The sequence below is a fragment of the Salvelinus sp. IW2-2015 genome, linkage group LG9 (assembly GCF_002910315.2).
Source record: "Salvelinus sp. IW2-2015 linkage group LG9, ASM291031v2, whole genome shotgun sequence".
Lineage (NCBI taxonomy): Eukaryota > Metazoa > Chordata > Actinopteri > Salmoniformes > Salmonidae > Salvelinus > Salvelinus sp. IW2-2015.
In genome coordinates this window covers 12774355-12795677 of record NC_036849.1, presented here as the reverse complement: position 1 = coordinate 12795677, position 21323 = coordinate 12774355, and the positions used below count along the sequence as shown (strand labels likewise).

The 21323-nt window shown below is 43.1% G+C and overlaps 1 protein-coding gene and 1 long non-coding RNA gene across 3 annotated transcripts in view; both read left to right on the top strand.

Annotated features, from left to right (window-relative positions):
• Positions 1-19365, top strand: part of LOC111968585 (syntaxin-binding protein 6) — a 95785-nt gene extending 76420 nt beyond the window's left edge. The window contains exons 3-7 of one of the 2 annotated variants that reach the window (XM_023994262.2): positions 5936-6066; positions 6224-6389; positions 10692-10802; positions 15643-15800; positions 17999-19365. In XM_023994262.2, coding sequence (XP_023850030.1) covers positions 5936-6066; positions 6224-6389; positions 10692-10802; positions 15643-15800; positions 17999-18022 — 590 coding nt within the window. In that variant the 3' untranslated portion in view covers positions 18023-19365. The remainder of the gene's footprint in view (positions 1-5935; positions 6067-6223; positions 6390-10691; positions 10803-15642; positions 15801-17998) is intronic. The other variant, XM_023994263.2, reaches the window with a different exon arrangement.
• Positions 19366-20642: 1277 nt separating this feature from the next.
• LOC139028230 (uncharacterized) lies at positions 20643-21058 on the top strand. The gene is made up of 2 exons (XR_011480414.1): positions 20643-20676; positions 20786-21058. It is a non-coding gene; the product is annotated as an uncharacterized lncRNA (long non-coding RNA).
• The last annotated feature ends 265 nt before the right edge of the window (positions 21059-21323 follow it).

The following is a 21323-nucleotide window of genomic DNA, read 5'->3' as shown; positions in this document are numbered from 1 at the left end:
AAACAGCATCATGATTTACAGTGTGAACTTCCTTTGAGGGACACCTTTTGTTTTCTTACAATCCTTTCTCTGATATTGGAGCCAAGGTCTCTGATGGGATGTAGTAATTGTCTGATAACATGGAGACAAACTCAGACAAGGTAGGAGTCAACAGCAGCACAAGAAACTGATTGGATCGGCTCAGAGGTGTCTGCTTGTTTAATTCAGAGTGTTGACAGTACAGCCGAGTGGCCCTGAGATTTCAGCACTCATTAACTGATGAGCCTTGTCCTTTAACAGAGAAACCCATCCTATTTCTTGAGACAATGCCACTCATATCTCTCCAAAGAAGAGCAAAACAAACATGTCTTCCCCAAACAACAGTCTTTGTAAAAAATATATTTTTACTTCACTTCTGTAACGGATCATTTCAGATGCATTTCTCCCGTTGTTTCATGATGTTGGTTTCCCAAGCGTTACATAACCGCTATTCACCATCCTGGCATCAAGCAGATTGTTTTGAAAGCGAGCTCGCCACGAAGCCTGTAATTTGCTGCCTTGCCATTGAGCAGAGGAATATGCTAATGATGGATCTGTTAGTCAAGGCTGTTCGGTCCCAAAGGGGAAGAATCATAACACTTCTTGTTGTCAATCTCCATGACTTTATTGATTTTCACGCACCGTTATTTTGAGCGATGACATAAGTCTGACTTTTCGTCTTACCGCAGCCTCTCTTCCTAAGTGATTCTTTAAAACCAGGTCTACAGTACTTCATTCTATAGAGCTCTTACTTTACTTTCAGGTCCATTTATTTCTGCCTCTTAATTTCTGTATACAGTTTGGTATTGTCTTCTGATCAGCAGGCAGCTCACACTTTTCATTTGGCATCGGTGTCAAAGGGATGGGGAGGATAGGGTTGGGATGATGGCAATTCAATATTATGGTCTCAGCAGAGTAGTCTGCTCTCTCGCTCTCGGATATTTTGTAGACGACACTCCCCCTCCACCGCCTCTCCCAACTTGCAGTAGAACCACTGTACAGTAGAACCATTTGGCTGTTTAATCCATTTTGGGAGAATTGCTTTGCGGTCGATACTGTATGTTAGACATATCTATTCTGCCCTGCCTTTCTAAAGTCTTCGAAAGCCAAGTTAAATAAACAGATCACCTACCATTTTAGAATCCCACTGTACCTTCTCCGCTATGCAATCTGGTTTCCGAGCTGGTCATCGGTGCACCTCAGCCACACTCAATGTCCTAAACGATATTATAACCGCCATTGATAAAAGACAATACTGTGCAGCCGTATTCATCGACCTGGCCAAGGCTTTCGACTGTCAATCACTGCATTCTTATCAGCAGACTAAACAGCCTTGGTTTCTCAAATGACTGCCCCGCCTGGTTCACCAACTATTTCTCAGACAGAGTTCAGCGTGTCAAATCGGAGGGCCTGTTGTGTGGATCTCTGGCAGTCTCTATGGGGGTGCCACAGGATTAAATTCTCGGACCAACTCTTTTCTCTGTATACATCAATGATGTCGCTCTTGCTGCTGGTTATTCTCTGATTCACATCTACGCAGACGACACCATTCTGTATACTTCTGGCCATCTTTGGACACTGTGTTAACAAACCTCCAGACGAGCTTCAATGCCATACAACACTCCTTCCGTGGCCTCCAACTGTTCTTAAATGCAAGCAAAGCTAAATGCATGCTCTTCAACCGATCGCTGCCCGCCCGCCCGTCTAGCATCACTACTCTGGACGGTTATGATTTAGAATATGTGGACAACTACAAATACCTAAACTCAGGGGGAAAAAGAAACGGCCCTTTTTCAGGACCCTGTCTTTCAAAGATAATTTGTTAAAATCCTAATAACTTCACAGATCTTCATTGCAAAGGGTTTTAACACTGTTTCCCATGCTTGTTCAATGAACCATAAACAATTAATGAACATGCACCTGTGGAATGGTCGTAAAGACACTAACACCTTACAGACTGTAGGCAATTAAGGTCACAGTTATGAAAACTTAGGACGCTAATGAGGCCTTTCTACTGACTCTGAAAAACTCAAAAATAAAGATGCCCAAGGTCCCTGCTCATCTGCGTGAACGTGCCTTAGGCATGCTGCAAGGAGGTATGAGGACTGCAGATGTGTCCAGGGCAATAAATTGCAATCTCCGTACTGTGAGACGCCTAAGACAGCGCTATGGGGAGACAGGACGGACAGCTGATCGTCCTCGCAGTTGCAGACCACGTGTAACAACACCTGCACAGGATCGGTACATCTGAACATCACACCTGCGGGACAGGTACAGGATGGCAACAACTGCCCGAGTTACACCAGGAATGCACAATCCCTCCATCAGTGCTCAGACTGTCCGCAATAGGCTGAGAGAGGCTGGACTGAGGGCTTGTAGGCCTGTCATAAGGCAGGTCCTCACCAGACATCACCGGCAACAACGTCGCCTATGGGCACAAATCCACTGTCACTGGACCAGACAGGACTGGCAAAAAGTGCTCTTCACTGACGAGTCGCGGTTTTGTCTCACTGGGGGTGATGGTCGGATTCGCGTTTGTCGTTGACGGAATGAGCGTTACACCGAGGCCTGTACTCTGGAGCGGGATTGATTTGGAGGTGGAGGGTCCGTGATGGTCTGGGGCGGTGTGTCACAGCATCATCGGATTGAGCTTGTTGTCATTGCAGGCAATCTGAACGCTGTGCGTTACAGGGAAGACATCCTCCTCCCTCATGTGGTACCCTTCATGCAGGCTCAGGCATGACAATACCACCAGCCATACTGCCCTTTCTGTGCGTGATTTCCTGCAAGCCAGGAATGTCAATGTTCTGCCATGGCCAGCAAAGAGCACGGATCTCAATCCCATTGAGCACGTCTGGGACCTGTTGGATTGGTGGGTCAGGGCTAGGGCCATTCCCCCCAGAAATGTCCGGGAACTTGCAGGTGCCTTGGTGGAAGAGTGGGGTAACATCTCACAGCAATAACTGGCAAATCTGGTGCAGTCCATGAGGAGGAGATGCATTGCAGTACTTAATGCAGCTGGTGGCCACACCAGATACTGACTGTTACTTTAGATTTTGACCCCCCATTTGTTCACGGACACATTATTCCATTTCTGTTAGTCACATGTCTGTGGAACTTGTTCAGTTTGTTTCAGTTGTTGAATCATGTTATGTTCATACAAATAATTACACATGTTTAGTTTGCTCAAAATAAACGCAGTTGACAGTGAGCGGACGTTTCTGTTTCTGTGAGAGGGTGTCTGCTTACACTGTAAACTCTCCTTCCAGACTTACATTAAGCATCTCCAATCCAAAATTCAATCTAGAATCGGCTTCCTATTTCGCAACACAGAATCCTTCACTTATACTGCCAAACATACCCTCCATAAAACTGACTGTCCTACAGATCCTTGACTTCGGCAATGTCATTTACAAAATAGCCTCTAACACTACTCAGTAAATTGGATGCAGTCTATCACAGTGCCATCCGTTTTGTCACCAAAGCCACATATACTACCCACCACTGCGACCTGCATGCTCTTGTTGGCTGGCCCTCGCTTCATATTCGTCGCCAAACCCACTGGCTCCAGGTCATCTATAAGTCTTGGCTAGGTAAAGCCCCGCCTTATCTCAGTTCACTGGTCACCATAGCAGCACCCACCCGCAGCACGCGCTCCAGCAGGTATATTTCACTAGTCATCCCCAAAGCCAACTCCTCCTTTGGCCGCATTTCCTTCCAGTTCTCTGCTGCCAATGACTGGAACGAATTGCAAAAATCACTGAAGCTGGAGACATATCTCCCTCTCTAACTTTAAGCATCAGCTGTCATAGCAGCTTACCGATCATTGCACCTGTACATAACCCATCTGTAAATAGCCCATCCAACTACCACATCCCCATGTTATTTTAAATGTTTTGCTTCTTTGCACTCCAGTATCTCTACTTGCACATTCATCTTCTGCCCATCTATCACTCCAGTGTTTAATTGCTAAATTGTAATTATTTCGCCACTATGGCCTATGTATTGCCTTACCTCCCTAATCCTACCACATTTGCACACACTGTATATATACTTTTCTATTGTGTTATTGACTGTACATTTGTGTATCCCATGTGTAACTGTTGTTTGTCGCACTGCTTTGCTTTATCTTGGTCAGGTCGCAGTTGTAAATGAGAACTTGTTCTCAACTGGCCTACCTCGTTAAACAAAGGTGAAATAAAATAAAAAATTGTTTGAGCTCAATAGAAATATAAGATCCTTGCTGGTATATGATAACCTCTCTTTACCCTCTGACCTTTCTGACTTGATTCATTGCTTCCCTTTTCGGAATTGACCAGTGTAATATAGGATCGGATCCCTTCATGCCTCTCCTGTCATGGCTGACTTACTAGTTCTCGCTGTGCTCTGTAGGCGTGCTAGTCGAGAAGAACCATTTAAAGAAACCAGTTCCACTTTGTAGAAGCATACTTTTACTGGTTAAACAGAAGGTGCTTCCAGTGCTCCCTGGAAGCCTGTAATATCAAAATGAACAGAGTAGATCTTACCAGAAGCACCACGCAGCTCAGGTAGAAAACGGGACTCTTCACACCAAGCCCCTGACTGTCGAACCCTGAGATCAAAGTCCACAACTTCCGCTGTTAGATACAGCTGTATAAATGGACATGTACAATATATCCAAACATCTCACCAAGGAGATACTATCACAACAAACAGGATGATGCAAAAAAAGACAGGGATCTAGCCCTACCTATGTTATTAAAAAGACAATGTGAAAAACAGGAGAAGGGCTTGGTCTGACACTAGGCCTCAAAAACATGTCTGTAACTGATAACAACCTGCCCAGATGGGACTGTGTTTTGGAAACCGAACTCGGAACAGAAGAGGAGTGACCTACACTAGGCCTATCTGTCTATCCAGAAAGACACAATGGCAGAAGGGGAAAGCGGAAACAGTGGCCTGGTATTTGGGCCAGCAAAAACAACACAGGAGCATGTTGGCCCTTCCAAACAGATATTGGCGTGCCTGGATCCATCTGTGCAGGCATGCAGTGGTTCTGACACATGACGGAACATTGAACAGGATGATCTGTAAACACAGAGCTTTGATCCATGGAAAGAGTCTGGGCTGCAGGGAGGTGTGGTGATATTCTGGTGATGTCACAGGGCAGGATGTGGATACTAGATACTACAGTAGGCCTCAGGCCATACTCACTAATATGAGTGCTCCTCTTTGGCTCAACCACACGTGTTGATTTATACTTTCCCTCTTTCTCCAGATACTGAGAGTAGATTATCTACCACAAGGCTTTAGCCGTTCTTGATATCCACTTAGATTTAGTCGACAGAGGACTAGAAGCAATACATCATTTTTATCAATACAAACGGGTGTTTTTCTTTTGTGCGAGTTGCATCTGGTGAAGTGTAAAAGGTGCTATAACCGCAGACTCTGACAAGACCAACAAAGTCAACTTTATTTTCTTTGTCACACTGCGCCTTATCAAACTGTCAGACACTGTGTGGTTGGGTTAAAGACGATAGCTCCCATTGGAAGTAAATGAAAGATTAGTAGGAATATTTTGACTCGATAACTATTATGTCCAAGGCCCGGCCACGGGGAGGTCCGGTCAACATTAGGCCAGGCTGTCCCTCAGGAAAAAATAGCTTTTTATTTTCTGTTGCTTTTGCTGATAAGCTTATGTTGTTTTTGGCACCAATGACCCCTCTATTCCTGAACACAGTTGCTATGGAGGAAGCTTGTCACTCTCATTGCTTGTGGTGACCGTAGTGTGTTCTCACATTCACTCTGTTCAAAACAGCACCTTCGTTATATGAACATTTGGCATCTAACTTTGTTCAATTTAAGTTGAATCCCTTACTATTGTTAACAGATCATTTGTTTAGTTTGAACTAATTGTTACTTAATTTCTTCTCCCCAGTGACGAATAAGAAGCCTTCCCATGTGTCCATCACCAAGGTGAAGCAGTTCCCAGGCTCATCGTCCTTCGCCAAGAGGTCAATGTGGACCATCGACCAGCTGAGACAGGTCAACGGCTGTGACCCCAACAAAGTGAGTTTACAGTTCACTGAACCTCCCTGCCGAGGGCTGAGTTTTTCCTGACTACATGACCTGACCCATTTCATTAGGGCAAATCTCATATCAACACCTACTGCCTGGGTCATGCTTGTTCTCTATCTCTCTTGCTCTGTTTCTGTATCTCTATAAGGACTGTCCAGAGTTTGACTTGGCATTTGACAATGCCTTTGACCAGTGGGTGGCTGGCTCGGCCGGCGAAAAGTGCACCTTTATCCAGATCCTCCACCACACCTGCCAGCGCTACAGCTCTCAGAGCAAGCCAGAATTTGTCAACTGTCAGTCCAAACTGCTGGGAGGTAAGAGACACAGTGACAAGACACACCATCTCTCTCTCTCTCTCGCTCTCACTAACTGTATGAAAGTCAGTGTTTTTTCTGCCTTTTCAGTTTTTTCAGGCCGCCTATGTCCAAACAATACGACTAAAACCAGATATTAAGTATGTAGAAAAGATAATGTGGGGGCCTCCCGAGTGGTGCAGTGGTCTAAGACTCTGCATCACAGTGCTAGCTGTGCCACTAGAGATCCTGGTTCGAGTACAGGCTCTGCCGGCCGCGAGACCCATGGGGCGGCGCACAATTGGCCCAATTGGGGGAGGGTTTGGCCGGCAGGGATGTTGTCCCATCACGCACTAGCAACTCCTGTGGCGGGCCAGGCACAATGCACGCTGACACGGTTGCCAGGTGTACGGCGTTTCCTCCGACGCGTTGGTTGGTGCATCTGGCTTCTGGGTTAAGCGGGCATTGTGTTAAGAAGCAGTGTGGCTTGGTTGGGTTGTGTTTCGGAGGACGCATGGCTCTCGACCTTCGCCTCTCCCGAGTCCGTACGGGACTTGCGGCGATGAGACAAGACTCTAACTACCAATTGGTTACCACGAAAAAGGGGTGAAAATAGGAAAGATAATGTGTAGAATTTCAGGATATTTGCATTAAAACTGCAAAATTGCATCTCTGCCACATGGCAAAATGTATAGAATTGCAGGAAATTAGCCAGTGACGCCAAGCCCACCACCTAAGCCCCATTTTGATCCAGAAAAAGCTCTTAGTCAGATCTAGTGTTCTCACTCCAAGGTCTGTTTTGTCTTTCAACTGAAAAGTCCTTCATGCCACTTACATGTTCAGATCTGATTTGTTGTATAATGACACTGAGTTATTATTCCCATTTACTTTGAGGATTGCCTTTTCCTAAATACATCATTAAATCTACCTAATGATATTTAACTGTACTATGATACATCATCATCATCATCATTACATCTACCTAATGATATTTAACTGTACAATGATACATCATTATTAAATCTACCTAATGATATTTAACTGTACAATGATACATCATCATTAAATCTACCTAATGATCTTTAACTGTACTATGATACATTATCATGATTAAATCCAGTTACTCCTGAGATGATGGAAAAACCAGTCCACTGAGAACTAACCTTTAGTCACAAGGAATATTAACTCACTCCCACACTCTAATAACTAAAAAATATACACAAGCTTATAAAAAAAAATAACATACGTTCACAACACAACCAATTCCTATATGAATTGGCCACCTAGCTAAGCAATATGAAGTAATTTCCATGTTGTAGCATGTTATCCTTACAGGGGAGGTAGAAGGTAGCCTACTGGTAGAGAGGGAAGGCTTCTTCGGTGTTCCTGAGCCAGAGGGGGGGTTGTGGAAGACCCTGTTCTTAATCAGCTGTAAACCTGTTCTTGAGACCTGAGAGGGGAGCTATAGTAGAGAGATATGATGTGTTTGATCAAATGTAATGAAATGTGATTCAATGGGCGTACTCCAGAAAAGCTATTTGTATTAACATTAATAAACAGTTATTTTGAGAGGAATATTGCACTCTGATCATTTATTCTTTATAGACGTAGTACTGCTTGATCATTATTGTAACAATGCATTTAAAAATAGATCATTCCCACTATAGAAAAAGCTGTATTATGCCTCTGCCCTGATCTTCTCCCTCCTACATCATAAACCACAGCTTGTATGTTTTTCTTCCTTATTTAGCTTGTACAGTGTAACCCCTGACAAGTACAGTAGTGTATAGCTGGCTGGGCTGTAGTTATACTGTGGGTAGAGGTTATTGTATTGTCCTCCGGGGGGCTGAAGAATATGACAAAACATAGAGATAACATCTGTGGCCTAACTCTCATTCACTCTGTCAGACATCTCCAGTTAAATGGTCATCTGCATACTGGGTGTAATGGGATGTCGTGTAGTGTCTCACTTATGCAACAACACACATACATACTTAAAACACTAACACAAAGCACACTTTATGCCAGTATTTTGGCAACGGTTTTTAGTTTATTTATGTAACCACCAGCTCAACCAGTAATTGACTCAAAATATTAGTTTTACTATCAATATCCAATCCCCAAATCTGCTAATGCTTTCAATCTAATAGACTTAGATTGGATATAGACCATAGAAAGACATTGACCTGGCAACGCCATGCCTGTTCAATCACATCAAAGCCAACTCTCAGCTCCCAGGAAGCACAATGAGTAGCGTGACTGCCAACGGAGGTGACCGCACAGCCAGAGACCTAGTGACAGTAGAAAGAAGAGGATGTCAGAGTGCTGCCACCACTGTCCCCTCCAGTTTAAGTCTCACACCAGTGCAAAACAAATATCATGACGCTGCTCCGGTGTGGGACAATAACTGTGTGGGACGCCCCTCTTCTGACTGACCAGCATGGGGAATAGGGATGACAAAGCAACTACCTCTGGAGTATAGGACCCTATTCAAAATTCACATACACTACTAGATTAGATAGTTTGGTATAGATATAGCTTGAACGTCTTTAGTGTAACCACAATGTATTGTATTGCTTTACTGGACTCGTTAACTTCCCAGATAAAAAATAACATCCTGCTGTCAATGTAACAATAAACAAGGTTCGTCCCGTTGAACTGTCACGAAGAACACATTGAGTCAAATGGTCAGGAACATGTTGTTTACACACTACCTTGTTGGGGTTGACACGATCACTATAATGGTGGTTGTGTGTGTGTTGAAGGCTTTAATAGACTAGTTGTTGTCGTAACTGAGGGGCCTTCGATAACATACTTATTATTACACTGCTAGAACACACAGGGCCTAATGAGCCACTGGAGGATTCTGGGATATTGCCCTTTCTTGCTGGTTAGATTTGCCTTTAACACAGAACAGAGGCGCTTACTCTACACTGGGTCACTCTGACAGGCAATTATCTATTCTACACAAGAGCTCGTCTTTGTTAGCTGGGCAAACACAAAGAAATGGCTTGTCACTTTGCCACCGTTTTAGTGAGGCAGAGTTATGTGTTAGTGAACATGATATTAATTGGCAGGCCGGACTCAGGGACGGTTGCTCTTATGCGTTGAGAGATTGTAAAGGTTTGACAGGACAAGGTCGTCAGCCTTACTGTGGATTCTGTTAGCTTATGACAAACTTTATTCATCCTTTATTGAAATGGCCTGCTGGTTCACTCTGGCAGATCTACTTCATCTGAAGAAAGGTCTAGAATTATAATACAGAGGTGGGCTTTAAGGTGAGGGTGAAGGCACTCTCCATTGCTGTACTTCCCCTTGTGGTAACAGTATGAATTCCACATAATGGAGGTTTAGACCAAAAGGTTGTGCAATACTCATAAATAGGACACCTGTTTTTTTAATGCATGTGGTTAAATAATGACAAGCATTATTTTCTCATCAAAGACTTCCATCTTGGTCACGTCTTTTGGTTGTCACCTCACTAGTTATGTGTAGGTGATGCACGAAAAGCCTCCCTCATCCAGAGACCGCTGTAAACTCCCTTTAGAGCCGTGTGGAGGAGATGTGCAGCCAGGGACTTGTGTAGTGATACCTGATGGGCCGTGTAATAGGGCCTGAATTAAAGCAGCGTTGCTGGACTCATTTTGTTAAAACCACGTTATCAGGATCGACTGAGGCTGCTGCACGCGCTCTTCCCCACAGACTCTCATGGACCTCTGCTTAAGTGGCAGAGCGTGTCTTAGAATAGTGAGAGGGAGTTTAAAATATTGGCTGCTGCTTTCATCCGTTTTTGAATTCTAGGATGCTAAATGCTAATATACACCTTTTATTAGCTATTGGATCATTATGGAAACTATCATGCAAATGCTTACTGTCAGGAGGGCACTTCAAGCAGACTTCTTTACACCATTTTAAACTGTTGTGAGATTTCTTATGGGAAACCGTGCTGATAGATTATGCAGTCAAATACAGCTCAAGTGAAAACGTGTTAGAATATAGGCTACCTTTCATCAAGTTAATAACAAACCATGCTTCATTTCTACTTAAACGATCCCCTAACTTCCCTCATCTATTCCAGTTACCTCAAATTAACATATTTGATTTCTTTCCTACTTCACTGTTTGAACGAAACCCTTTTAATGACGTAATACAGTAAGTCTGTTACATTATTTAACCAAAGTTAACAAAAATGACCATATTAGAACAAACTGTACTGTGTTGTAATAAGTATTATCCAACATACAGTAACTTCTTCGGTCTAACAGATAAAATAACAAAAACAAACCCAAATGAAGACATTCCTTTTCCATTTTCTTGTCACAGACGAGGAAACTGTAGATTCAGTCGTTTTCCGTTGCAAGGTCTTTTTGAACAGAATGAGGAAAGAAGTTGTTTTAAACAGTCGACGCCAAGGTCGGCGGCTACTCTTAGAAGGTAAGCAGGAAACAAATCTTACATTCAACTAAAATAATTCATCATTTTACTAACAAGGCAGTTAAGCGCCTCAATCTTCGATCTTCAATTAATTATATAACATTTGATGGCTTACAGAATGTACAGTGTGTGTTCTAGAATATCTGTATGCACACAGAGTATACGACTTCCAAGTGTGATACTGTCATTTTGCGGGACGGGTGTACAGAAAGGGCTCCCCTTTTAGATGCACAGCTTATGTGAGTTATGTAGATCGACGATCACCTCACTGACAGCCTTTCAGATTAAACAAGCTAATTCACTCCGAGGAACCATGTCATCAACTTAAGTCTTATGTTCTCTCCACCTCAAGCACAAGGACAGTAAATGACAAAATGAGCATTACCTACGATAGTCACCTCAATACCAATTCATCCTCAAACTCTCCTTGAACTGATATAAACAAGGCAATTATGAACAGGGTTATGGTTTTTCAGTATAATATGCAACCCTGACGTTTATCTCTTTAAACTTTCATGAGGGTTACGGTACTTGAATACCTAGTAGCAATTTGCTCCATTAGACCGACAGTGTCTCTTCGGTTCAGGGACAGAATGTTCCATGTTTGTTTCCATTAGCATCCCCACTCCCTGACTGCTGCAACCCTATTAGCAGAGCAGTGCCAAAATGAATGGGCAACTCTACTGTAACCATGCTGAGAATGTCAGAAGAATCTTCCCCTTTCTCCTAATGACTTTTAAAAAAAGTGGATTAACACTGTATTAAGAAGAAAACGGGCGGCTTAGGTTAGAAGTTAATGTCAAGATTTGCATGAATTAGACAGCAGAAAAGTGGAGGGGGGAGTTAGGGAACGTTCAATGGATTTGTCTCCTTGGTTTCTCCGCGGGGGGGGGGTTCGGTGGGTACAGCAGTGTGCCAGTGTGATGCCATCCTGTTGGGGAGCTCTGCTTTACAGGGTGGGTGACATGTTGAGTTCATCCTGTGTTGGCTACGTCAGTCTCTATTGACGACTGTGTATCCTTCTCACTCTCCCTTTCTCACTATCTGTTTTGCCTTCTCTTCAGCTCTACATCACTCTCGTCTCTCCTCCTCTCCCCGTCCCTGTCGCTGTGCACAGCATGTGCAGCACCATGTTGAGCTGCAGGGTGTGAAATTCTTACTGACAAACTAAGGATGACAGGGGAGTGAGTTACTGTAGCTACACAATGTTACAGCTGTTCCATTTTCCAGTAGCTCTGCTTTAAGGGGAACAACGGCAATATAACTAATATGGAAAGCTTTTGATGACATGTGTAATGTACAGATTAGTAGATGGGGCTGTACTCTACAGGAGAGTCTCTACCATAGATATAGAACCCATCTCTGGTCTGTACCCCCTGTCCTACCACACCCACACAGAGACTGTCTCAGGGCAGCATACTGGTACACTATTCATACTGGATGGTAATTGACTCTGCTTGAGCTTACCTCTTTAAGATAGTTGGCCTATGCAAGGGTGTGTTTGTGCTAGCAAGCATGTGTGTGCCTCTAAGAATGTATGCCTGAGTGTATGCTTGCATTGGTCTGAGTGTAGATGTATTAACTGGGTGATTTACAGTCCGGTTTTCCCAAACTCTGTCCTGCCCCCCCACCTGGGTGCACGTTTAGTTTTTTGCCCTAGCACTACACAGCTGATTCAAATAACTAACTCCTCAAGCTTTGATTATTTGAATCAGCTGTGTAGTGTTAAAGCAAAAACCAAAACGTGCGCCTGAGGTGAGACGATGGGGGCTAGGACCGAGTTTGGGAAACTCTGAATGGCATAACCAATCAAGCAGGCTTTGAGAGAAAGTGGCGATTGACAGTCATCATGTTTCTGCACATTAAACATTTTCACAACCACAACATTACATTGTGTCGGCCAGACTTGTGGTCACTTGATTATAGAGGTCAAAGGCTCAAGGAATGGAATCGCCCTGGAATCGTGTTTTTGGATCATCTTTCTCTCTTCTACTGGGTTCATTGTGGGGCATTTCACTTTTCTTGAACTTTTGTTGCAGAAAAAAGGTTTTGCCTTTTTGTTTTACAGGCGCGCCCTGATTATATTGATATCATGGGGATGTAGAAACGCATTCCCCCTCCATTGTTGAAGCAGGAGTTCCCTGGTCATAGGACACAGCTTCAGGAAGGTTAGATTCCTTTACAGGGATAGTCAGCGAGCCATTTCAGGAAAAACACACCAGACAAACACAAATACGTTATCGTAACAAATTTCTCCCCCCAAAAATGTGCCAGCTCTCAACCCTTTTTAAAAAAAAATTCTCTGAGCAGAGATTACTTTTGTTTCCCAAAAAACCAACCCAGAGGTGCTTGTTTAAAAGCAAGACATCACTCCCCCATGTTCTTGTAAAGAGAAACCTCAATAGAATCAGAGGACAGAGAGTTGAATCACCATGCGCTCTGTTCCTCCTTCCAAATCCCCCTTACAGAATGACTGCACCTTAATCAACTCTACAGAGTAAAGACCCAGGGCATTAGTCACCACACAACCTGCCTCCCTGCTACTCTTTTAAATTACATTCACCATAGGAGGGGACTCAACCAGCAGCTGGCTGGAATTGCCCAGCCCAGGGAATGGAGTGAGAGTCGGGAAAGTGGGAAGAGTGTGTGGGATGGAGGGATGAGGGGAGTGTTAATCTCTGGGCCCTCTCTCAGCGGAGAGAGTGGATTAAAGGGATGTGGATGGAGGTGAAGAGGTCTCATCCCGTCTCTGCTCTCAGGGGAAGGAGAGGGTTTTATTTATTAAAGGATGGGAAGGGTGACGTAGAGGGAGACATGTATTGGGACACAAGTGACAAGTCCTTATTTCAATACTGTGAAGAAGATGGAGGCCACAGCAAAGCTAGATAAACACACGTCTCCTTCCCTACACTATAATTAAACACAGAGCCTAGCCAAAACCTTTCGACTTGGAGATCTTCTACAAGTCAAAACGCTGCCATGGAAAAATGTTGGAACCGCGGTGATGGTGCTGGGTTTGGCTCGAAAATGTGTAGTGTCTCTGTACTCCTAATTTATTCCATTATCCATGAAAATGTGACATCTAGCTTTGGGGTGAGTGTCTACCGGAAGTGTTGTGGAATCCAATGGGTTGCTTTAGCATTAGCTAGCTTTGCATGAAACGGATTTTACTTTATCAAGTTAACTTCCTTTGAAGGAAAGCAGAGGAGAGAAGAGGAACACCAGCTGGCATCCCGTCTGCTTTGGGCTGTCATTTAACCCGCTGCGCCACAACTCCAATTATGTATCAGTCAGCATACCTGCCTGGGCGCCACAGGACAGCACTGCATAGCCTACACTCTACAGTATGGGTTCCCTTTGGGAGGACATGCTAAAATGACTGGCTGTGTTCAATATCTTTAGTGGCTTCCCTCTCCTGCAGCAGAACCTGGATGTCCTTGATCTTCCTATTCAATTATTTTTTAAACGCAGAAATGGAAGCAATATTGTCTTATCTTCTAACTACAGACCTTTCAGAGAAATGGGGATGACATATTGGATGATTTGTTATATTGTCAAAGCCCCGTTATAGAATTGGCTCTGTGATTGTTTATGATTTGGTTTTGATCTCATGGGCTGTTTAGAACTGAACTCTAACCCCATATTTCTCCTAAGGTCATCTAACACTGAAGGCCTCATTTACATTGAGTTCCGCTGTATTTCCTATTCCTTCCACAACTAGCCAGTTGAGAGGAGCACATTATCAACTCTGGCCTCTTTTTCTGGTGGCGTTTCTTTTTGTCCATTGTTCAGACAGAAAATTGCAGTACCAGTCCCCAGTTTCGTTGAAAGAACGGCTTGTTCACAACTTTGGAACAACCGATCAAAAAACATCCCCATTGTCTTCTTTCCCAGGCAACCAAAGAACCACAGCCAGGTCAACAATAGAAGACACTTCAAAGGAAAAGCAATGATCAAAACTATTCAAAGGGGCGCGCTGCCCTTGGATATATCGCCACATAAAGAGATGATTATAAAGTACTGGCACTGCGCCAGGGTAATGGCTCTGAAGTGAAAGTTTTGAGCACACGGCGGTCCCCAACCAAAAGCAAGGATTGTTAGTGTAGTGCTAGTCGACGGCAGGCAGCGCTCCCCAAAGCCGTAGATTAATAGCTTGGCCGTTTGAAACATCCGCAGGGTCGGTGCTATCGGAGGAAGACCATGTTCTGTTATTTCCTCTCATCCACACAGCTGTGCCACCAGCGCAGGGGGTTCAAAGTCGAACACACTCGTTCCCGCTCTGCTATTATCACACTGTCTGAGAGGAGGAAAAGAGAAGGAGCTGCCACAAAGAATAAGAAGAAGAATAATAACCCTTAGAAACACCTGGAGCTATTTGGAAGGCTTTTAGTTCGCGAGTTGGTTGTTTCATTTCATTTGAGAGAAATGGCGTGATAGACAGATCTAAGCTTTGTAAACGAGGAGTGTGACATGTTTATTTCAATGGCTCATTTCTTACTAGAAACCAACCTCTGTAGAAAAACTCATTAGCTGGCTTCCTAGGACGTCCCTGATTGGAGTAGCCCTGTTTTTTCACCTGTTCCTTATCAATAATCAAAGTCCGGCCAGGGATGCTGAATGAAACATCAACATTAACTTCTAAAGCAGAGCATTTCTGTAAGGCTCATGTCACTGCTGCATTGAGTTATTTTGTTGATAGTGATTCATACTCTTGCAACTGCAGCACCTCACCCTCTTCTCCACCAAGGCACTGTATAATTTATTATATTTATCCCATCTCTTTTCCCCTCTGTCTACCCCCCCTTCTCCCCCCTGCTCCCCATTTCTCTCTCCTCTCCAGGTAACAGTATACTCCACTCGGCAGCAGACAGTGTGACCAGCGCTGTACAGAAGGCCAGCCAGGCGCTGAACGAGCGAGGGGAGCGCTTAGGCAGGGCTGAGGAGAAAACAGGGGAGATGAAGAACAGTGCTGAGCAGTTCTCAGTCACCGCACACAAGGTGAGACACACACACACACACACACACACACACACATAGGCACGTGTCACATATCAGATCATTACAAGGGCTTGGGGAGTTGTTCCTCACCACATGAACTGAACAGATCAAATGTAGGCCCTACGGTAGGTATAGGCTATAACATTGCTAAAACATAATCACACTACCGCATAGTGATACCATGTAACCCCCATTTCCCAATTGTATTTGACTAACAATTCATCCCATCTATCGTGAAAATGTCAACTCAGTAGGAGAAAGATCCCAGTGTTCTACTTCTTCAGGTGATTCAGTTGAAGTGGTTAGTTTGTTGCTTCTGGTTCACTAGCTAGATGTTCTTGTTAGGAGTCCCCCTCTCCACAGTGCGTTCCTTTATTCTGTCCATCCCAGCTCTTCTCCATGGGCTGCTCTCATCCTCTCCATCCAACTGTATCCCTCACACAAGTAAAACGAATCACCTGCTGCTTAACGATGTCATTAGCATAATATGGTTTTGCTGCAAAAACGGGAGGAAGAAATATAATGATAAATGAATCGTTCTCCGCTTCTAGCCCGCGCCCACGACTGTGATCAATTCCAATAACTTTTTAAGTAGCTAGCATTTTTTCCGAGCCTGCTTCTGTCATCTCCTGTAAAAACGGGATCTCCCCACTTCGGTTGACCCACTTTCCATCCACTCTGGACCGGAACGCCAATTCATTCGTTTATAAAACGGTTCACATTGCATTAATTTTGAACACACAAATGAATAATGCATTACTGCAATTGCGGTCTAATTGAAAGCCATTTGATGGGACATGGTCGGCCCCTCACTGTTAACAGATAAAGACCCTGTGGTGTGAAATTAATCAAGCTCATGGGAAAACTCTTTAACTCAGAGAATGACCCTTTAACTCCCCATGCCATACAGGCCCAGTCATCCACTTCCCTATTGGGCTCCAGCTATTAGATGCTTCATTGTACGGGCTATTTAAATAGTTGGGTGTCTTCCACTTTTTGAAAAGTTAAGACTCACTTAAGCATGTACAGTATGTGACTTTGTTAAAAGCTGCAGCCCTATATGTGGATAACCACTGTGTCATTTGGTTTTAGCTAGCTACACTAAATGCATTCTGCAATGTCTTTTCTGCCTGGGGATAACATTAAACTAAAATCGTTCAAAACATGAAGTAAATCATCTTTCCCCCTCTTGAGTCTTGATGTTAGTTGGGAACATTGTATATCTGCCAACTATTGTACAGTAAGAAGGCAGGTTTGTGGTTAGAATCTTGTAAACTTTCCCCCTTGTCATGCCATTGAACAAGATATCATTTCTACCTGTGATCCAGTATTTATTGGTTGAAGCTGGGAGCATACGGTATCTTGTGCTGGACTTCGTAACAAGGAAGAAGTTCTGTGTCAAGGTGACCTGGAGCAAGAAACCGCACTGCAGGTTCTGTTAGTCCGTCTCTGCAGTGTCTGCCACCTGCTTAGGCTCTGTGACAGTCCCAATAGCAGCACTGTTGTGCTCTCACCATCCCCTCAGCACGACTGTCTGGTCTGTGCTGCAGCTCTGCTGCCCCCACTTGTTAGCTCTGGAGATTTCAACCCGCCTCTATTTTTAACTGTAGGCAAGTAAAGTGTGTGTGCGCACGTCTCTGTGTGTGAATTAGATTGGTGGCCCTGGCCTTTTCTCTAATGAACCTCCAGCCAGGCCTATTAGAACCCTTGTTAATGAGCCAGGGTGATGAAAACACTGGGGCCTGGGCCTCTTACCAAGCCTGAGGATTGGCATCACTCTAATAGCTATCATTCCTCTCTGCCTAGAGAATAGACCCTGCTTCTCTCCCTGTTCTATTACTCACCATGCCAACCATGTTAGCTTCCGCCAGTTGGGAAAACAAAGCAGCATCAATTAGATTATTTTACTTAGTTGGTGGTTGGTTTTTAATGTGCTAGCTAACTTAAGAATTGACTGGTTAATTGACGGATTAATAGATTTTGCGTCTCACTTTGTTTTGATACTTTTTTAGGCAGATTTTTGAATGATTTGTGGCAACCCCAAGACATCTATTCAGAGGGACTGTTGAAGAAATGTTTAGTTAAATAGCTTTCTCGTTTGGTTTAGTCACTGTATGTTTTATATATCCCCACAGCTTACTATTGTTGACATGTAGCCTACTTTTTGTCCCCTCTCTCTCTCCCTCCCCTCTCCACAGCTGGCCATGAAGCACAAGTGTTAAACCATTGCTACGCCTTCGGGAGTAGGGGTCCGCCAAGAGCGCCAGATGCCATTAAGGACGGATTTCTGATTTTATTCTTACAACTTTTAACATGATTACTCTTGTTAACAACGATAACATTTACATTTTGTGTTATTGTGTAGCTACCTTGTTTCTAATGAAGAATATATGATGACGTGGAGGGGGGAGAGCTCAGACAGTTAAGAGCAAAAGTTTCACAGCTAACTCCTCTTTCACTGCCTCCATTGCCCCCAAAGTACTCCATGACTTTACCCTGGCAAACCATGGAAATGGTCACTGCCATCCCCAACCTAGACACACACACACACACACACACTGTCCAGATCTCCCCCCAAAAGGAGCAACTCTTCGACTCCGCTGTCTCTCTCAAAGAAGTAACTTTATATATACAGTGCTGGAAGAGGAGAATTTAAGAGATTGGATGACGTGACACATTCGTATCACATGATGGCTATTTCCTGTACTTGGCGACAACAATGTACATCCCTGTATGTGAACATTAACTTGTTAAAAAATATTAGATCTCTTTTGCCATTTGACTATTTGGCATCATACTGTTGTAAAGGCTCATTGGTGCATTCATTCATTGCAGACATAATATTAGCCAAATGTGTGAAGGACATGTTGCTTCAAAAAACTCCTGCTGGAAGACTATATTTCAACTAAGACGGTATGAAATGTGCTGTTTTGCAACAAAAAAAGGTCTGAGTGACCAAGTGTTCAGGTGCATGGTCTGTCAAAAGGTTGAATGAAACCTACAGAGTAAAAACGAGCATTTAGGCTTTACTTTTGGCAACATTTCAAAGGGTTATTGAAGCACTTGGTTGTAAGGACAAGATCCGACTGTTTATTGTAAGGTGAAAGACTACAGTACCATTGTAAATTAGCTTCAACTGTTGTTAACAAGCTTATAAACCTGTAAATTCATTCTACCACAATCTCTGAAAATAATATTTTCATTCTAACCCTTTCGATTCCAAACTTGGTCACATCTTGTAATTATTGGTTAATTGGGGTTTATTAAATGTTTTCTGTAAAACAGCTGACTGACACGTCTTCACTAGCGGCATTGTACAGTATTGGTGTCCATTCACTGACTGTGTAACCGTGGCTTCATCACAAACAAGTAACCACCCACAGTGTGGGTATGTTTATTACTTTTAGATTTTAGATTCTATATGTCTTGCTGTTACAGTGCACTGACAACCTTACCTTGCAGAGCACTTAAGTTCTTAATTCAATTCTCGTTGCCTCAACTTCTAGTCTGCTTTAGTCCTAACATTTTGGATATTCATTGTTTTTAATAAAAATATTGAAACTAATATGTATTATGGTTATGAAAGTTATTTATTTATTTTTTTGGTAGTGGAAGCCCCTTAGTTGGTCTCTGAATAAGTTATTATCCTTCACTTTTCATAGGACCAGATGAGGTCTCTAAACAAAGTGCAATGGTTCTATATTGGTGCCTTTTTAAACATAGTCTTTCATTAGTACTTCAACAGCATGTGGTTTTACTTGAGCAGTCCGATTGTGTTATGACAACACTCATGGTAACCCAGGCGAACAGTGCCTTGCTATATTGATAACTGAAGGGAGAAAGTAAAGTATGTTTTGTACCAGGTTTGAAAGAGGGTGTTGCTTAAGATGTATGGTGCTTGTTGGAATTGAATTGTGTGAGGAATACAGAAGGCCATAGTATGTAGAAAAGGCTGAGTAGGTAGTTATAACAGAATGACTAGGGGGTTATTACAGAATGTCTAGGGGGTTATTACAGAATGACTAGGGGGTTATTACAGAAAGACTAGGGGGTTATTACAGAAAGACTAGGGGGTTATTACAGAAAGACTAGGGGGTTATTACAGAAAGACTAGGGGGTTATTACAGAAATGTAGGGGTTATTTACAGATGACTAGGGGGTTATTTGCAGAATGACTAGGGGGTTGATCGCAGAATGATAGGGGGGTTGTTACAAGAATGACTGGGGGGTTGTTACAGAATGGATAGGGGGACTTGTTACAGAATCGAAATACAGGGGGCTATGACTTAGCAGACAATAGGAGACGGATATAGATTAGATGAATAGAGGGGATATGATATAGAAATGACTAGAGGTATTAGATATAGAATGACTAGGGGGTTTATATAAGATAGATAGAGAAGGTTTGTTTACAGATGATAGGGGGTTATTGCAAGATGATAGGGGTATTGCAGATGATAGGTGGGTTTGTTACAGAATGATAGGGGGTTAATTACAGGATGAACTAGGGGGTGTATTTGCAGAATTGCTAGGGGGTTGTCGAAATGACTTAGGGGGTTGTACAGAATGACCTAGGGGTTGTTACAAATGATTAGGGGATTATTACAGACGATGATCTAGGGCCGTTGAGTGTACTAGAGGTTGTGACCAGAGTTTTGAATGATAGGGGTTGTTAACATGATAGGGTATAAGAAGACTAGGGGCTGATTCATATGAAATGACTAGGGGGTGTTACAGAAGTGACTAGGGGGTTATTAAGAATGACTAGGGGGTTGTTACCGAATGACTAGGGGTTGTTACAGAATGTAGGGGTTGATTACTGAATGACTAGGGGGTTGTTACAAGAATGACTAGGGGGTTGTTACAGATGACTCAGGTGGGTTGTTTACAGAATGAACTTAGGGGGTTTTACAGAAATGACTAGGGGTTGTTACGAATGATAGGGGGTTATTACAGGATGCTAGGGGGTTATTAAGAATGACTAGGGGGTTATTACAGAATGACTAGGGGGTTATTACAGAATGACTAGGGGGTTGTTACAGAATGACTAGGGGGTTGTTACAGAAGGTCTCAATACTAGTCAAATCTAATACAGACAAACACCATTATTTTCATTTAAACATGAACAGACCAAATCGACCAACATAAACAGACCAAATCGTTTTAGTTTGAATGTAACATATTGAGTTATTTCAAAACATCTGTCTCGTTGTCTATATCAGATTGCATACCATCTAAATAAACAGAAATTGTCTCAAGTCTCTCTTTAAATTGTTGACAATGTTTTTTTGTGTGGGGGGTGAATTTGACAATAAGGCCAATAGATTTTGTAGGGAACTAGAAAAAGTCATGGAAGAGGCAAGATGTGTTTAGGTAGTGGTAAGGAGTAGTGAATTACATGTAGTTCAACTAGTAATTTAACTACATTTTGCAGTAGCTTGGTGGTAGTTGAACTAAATTCAAATCTTGGTAGTGTTTTCATTACTTGTTTGCCATATAGTGATGTAGTTAATTAACTAATGG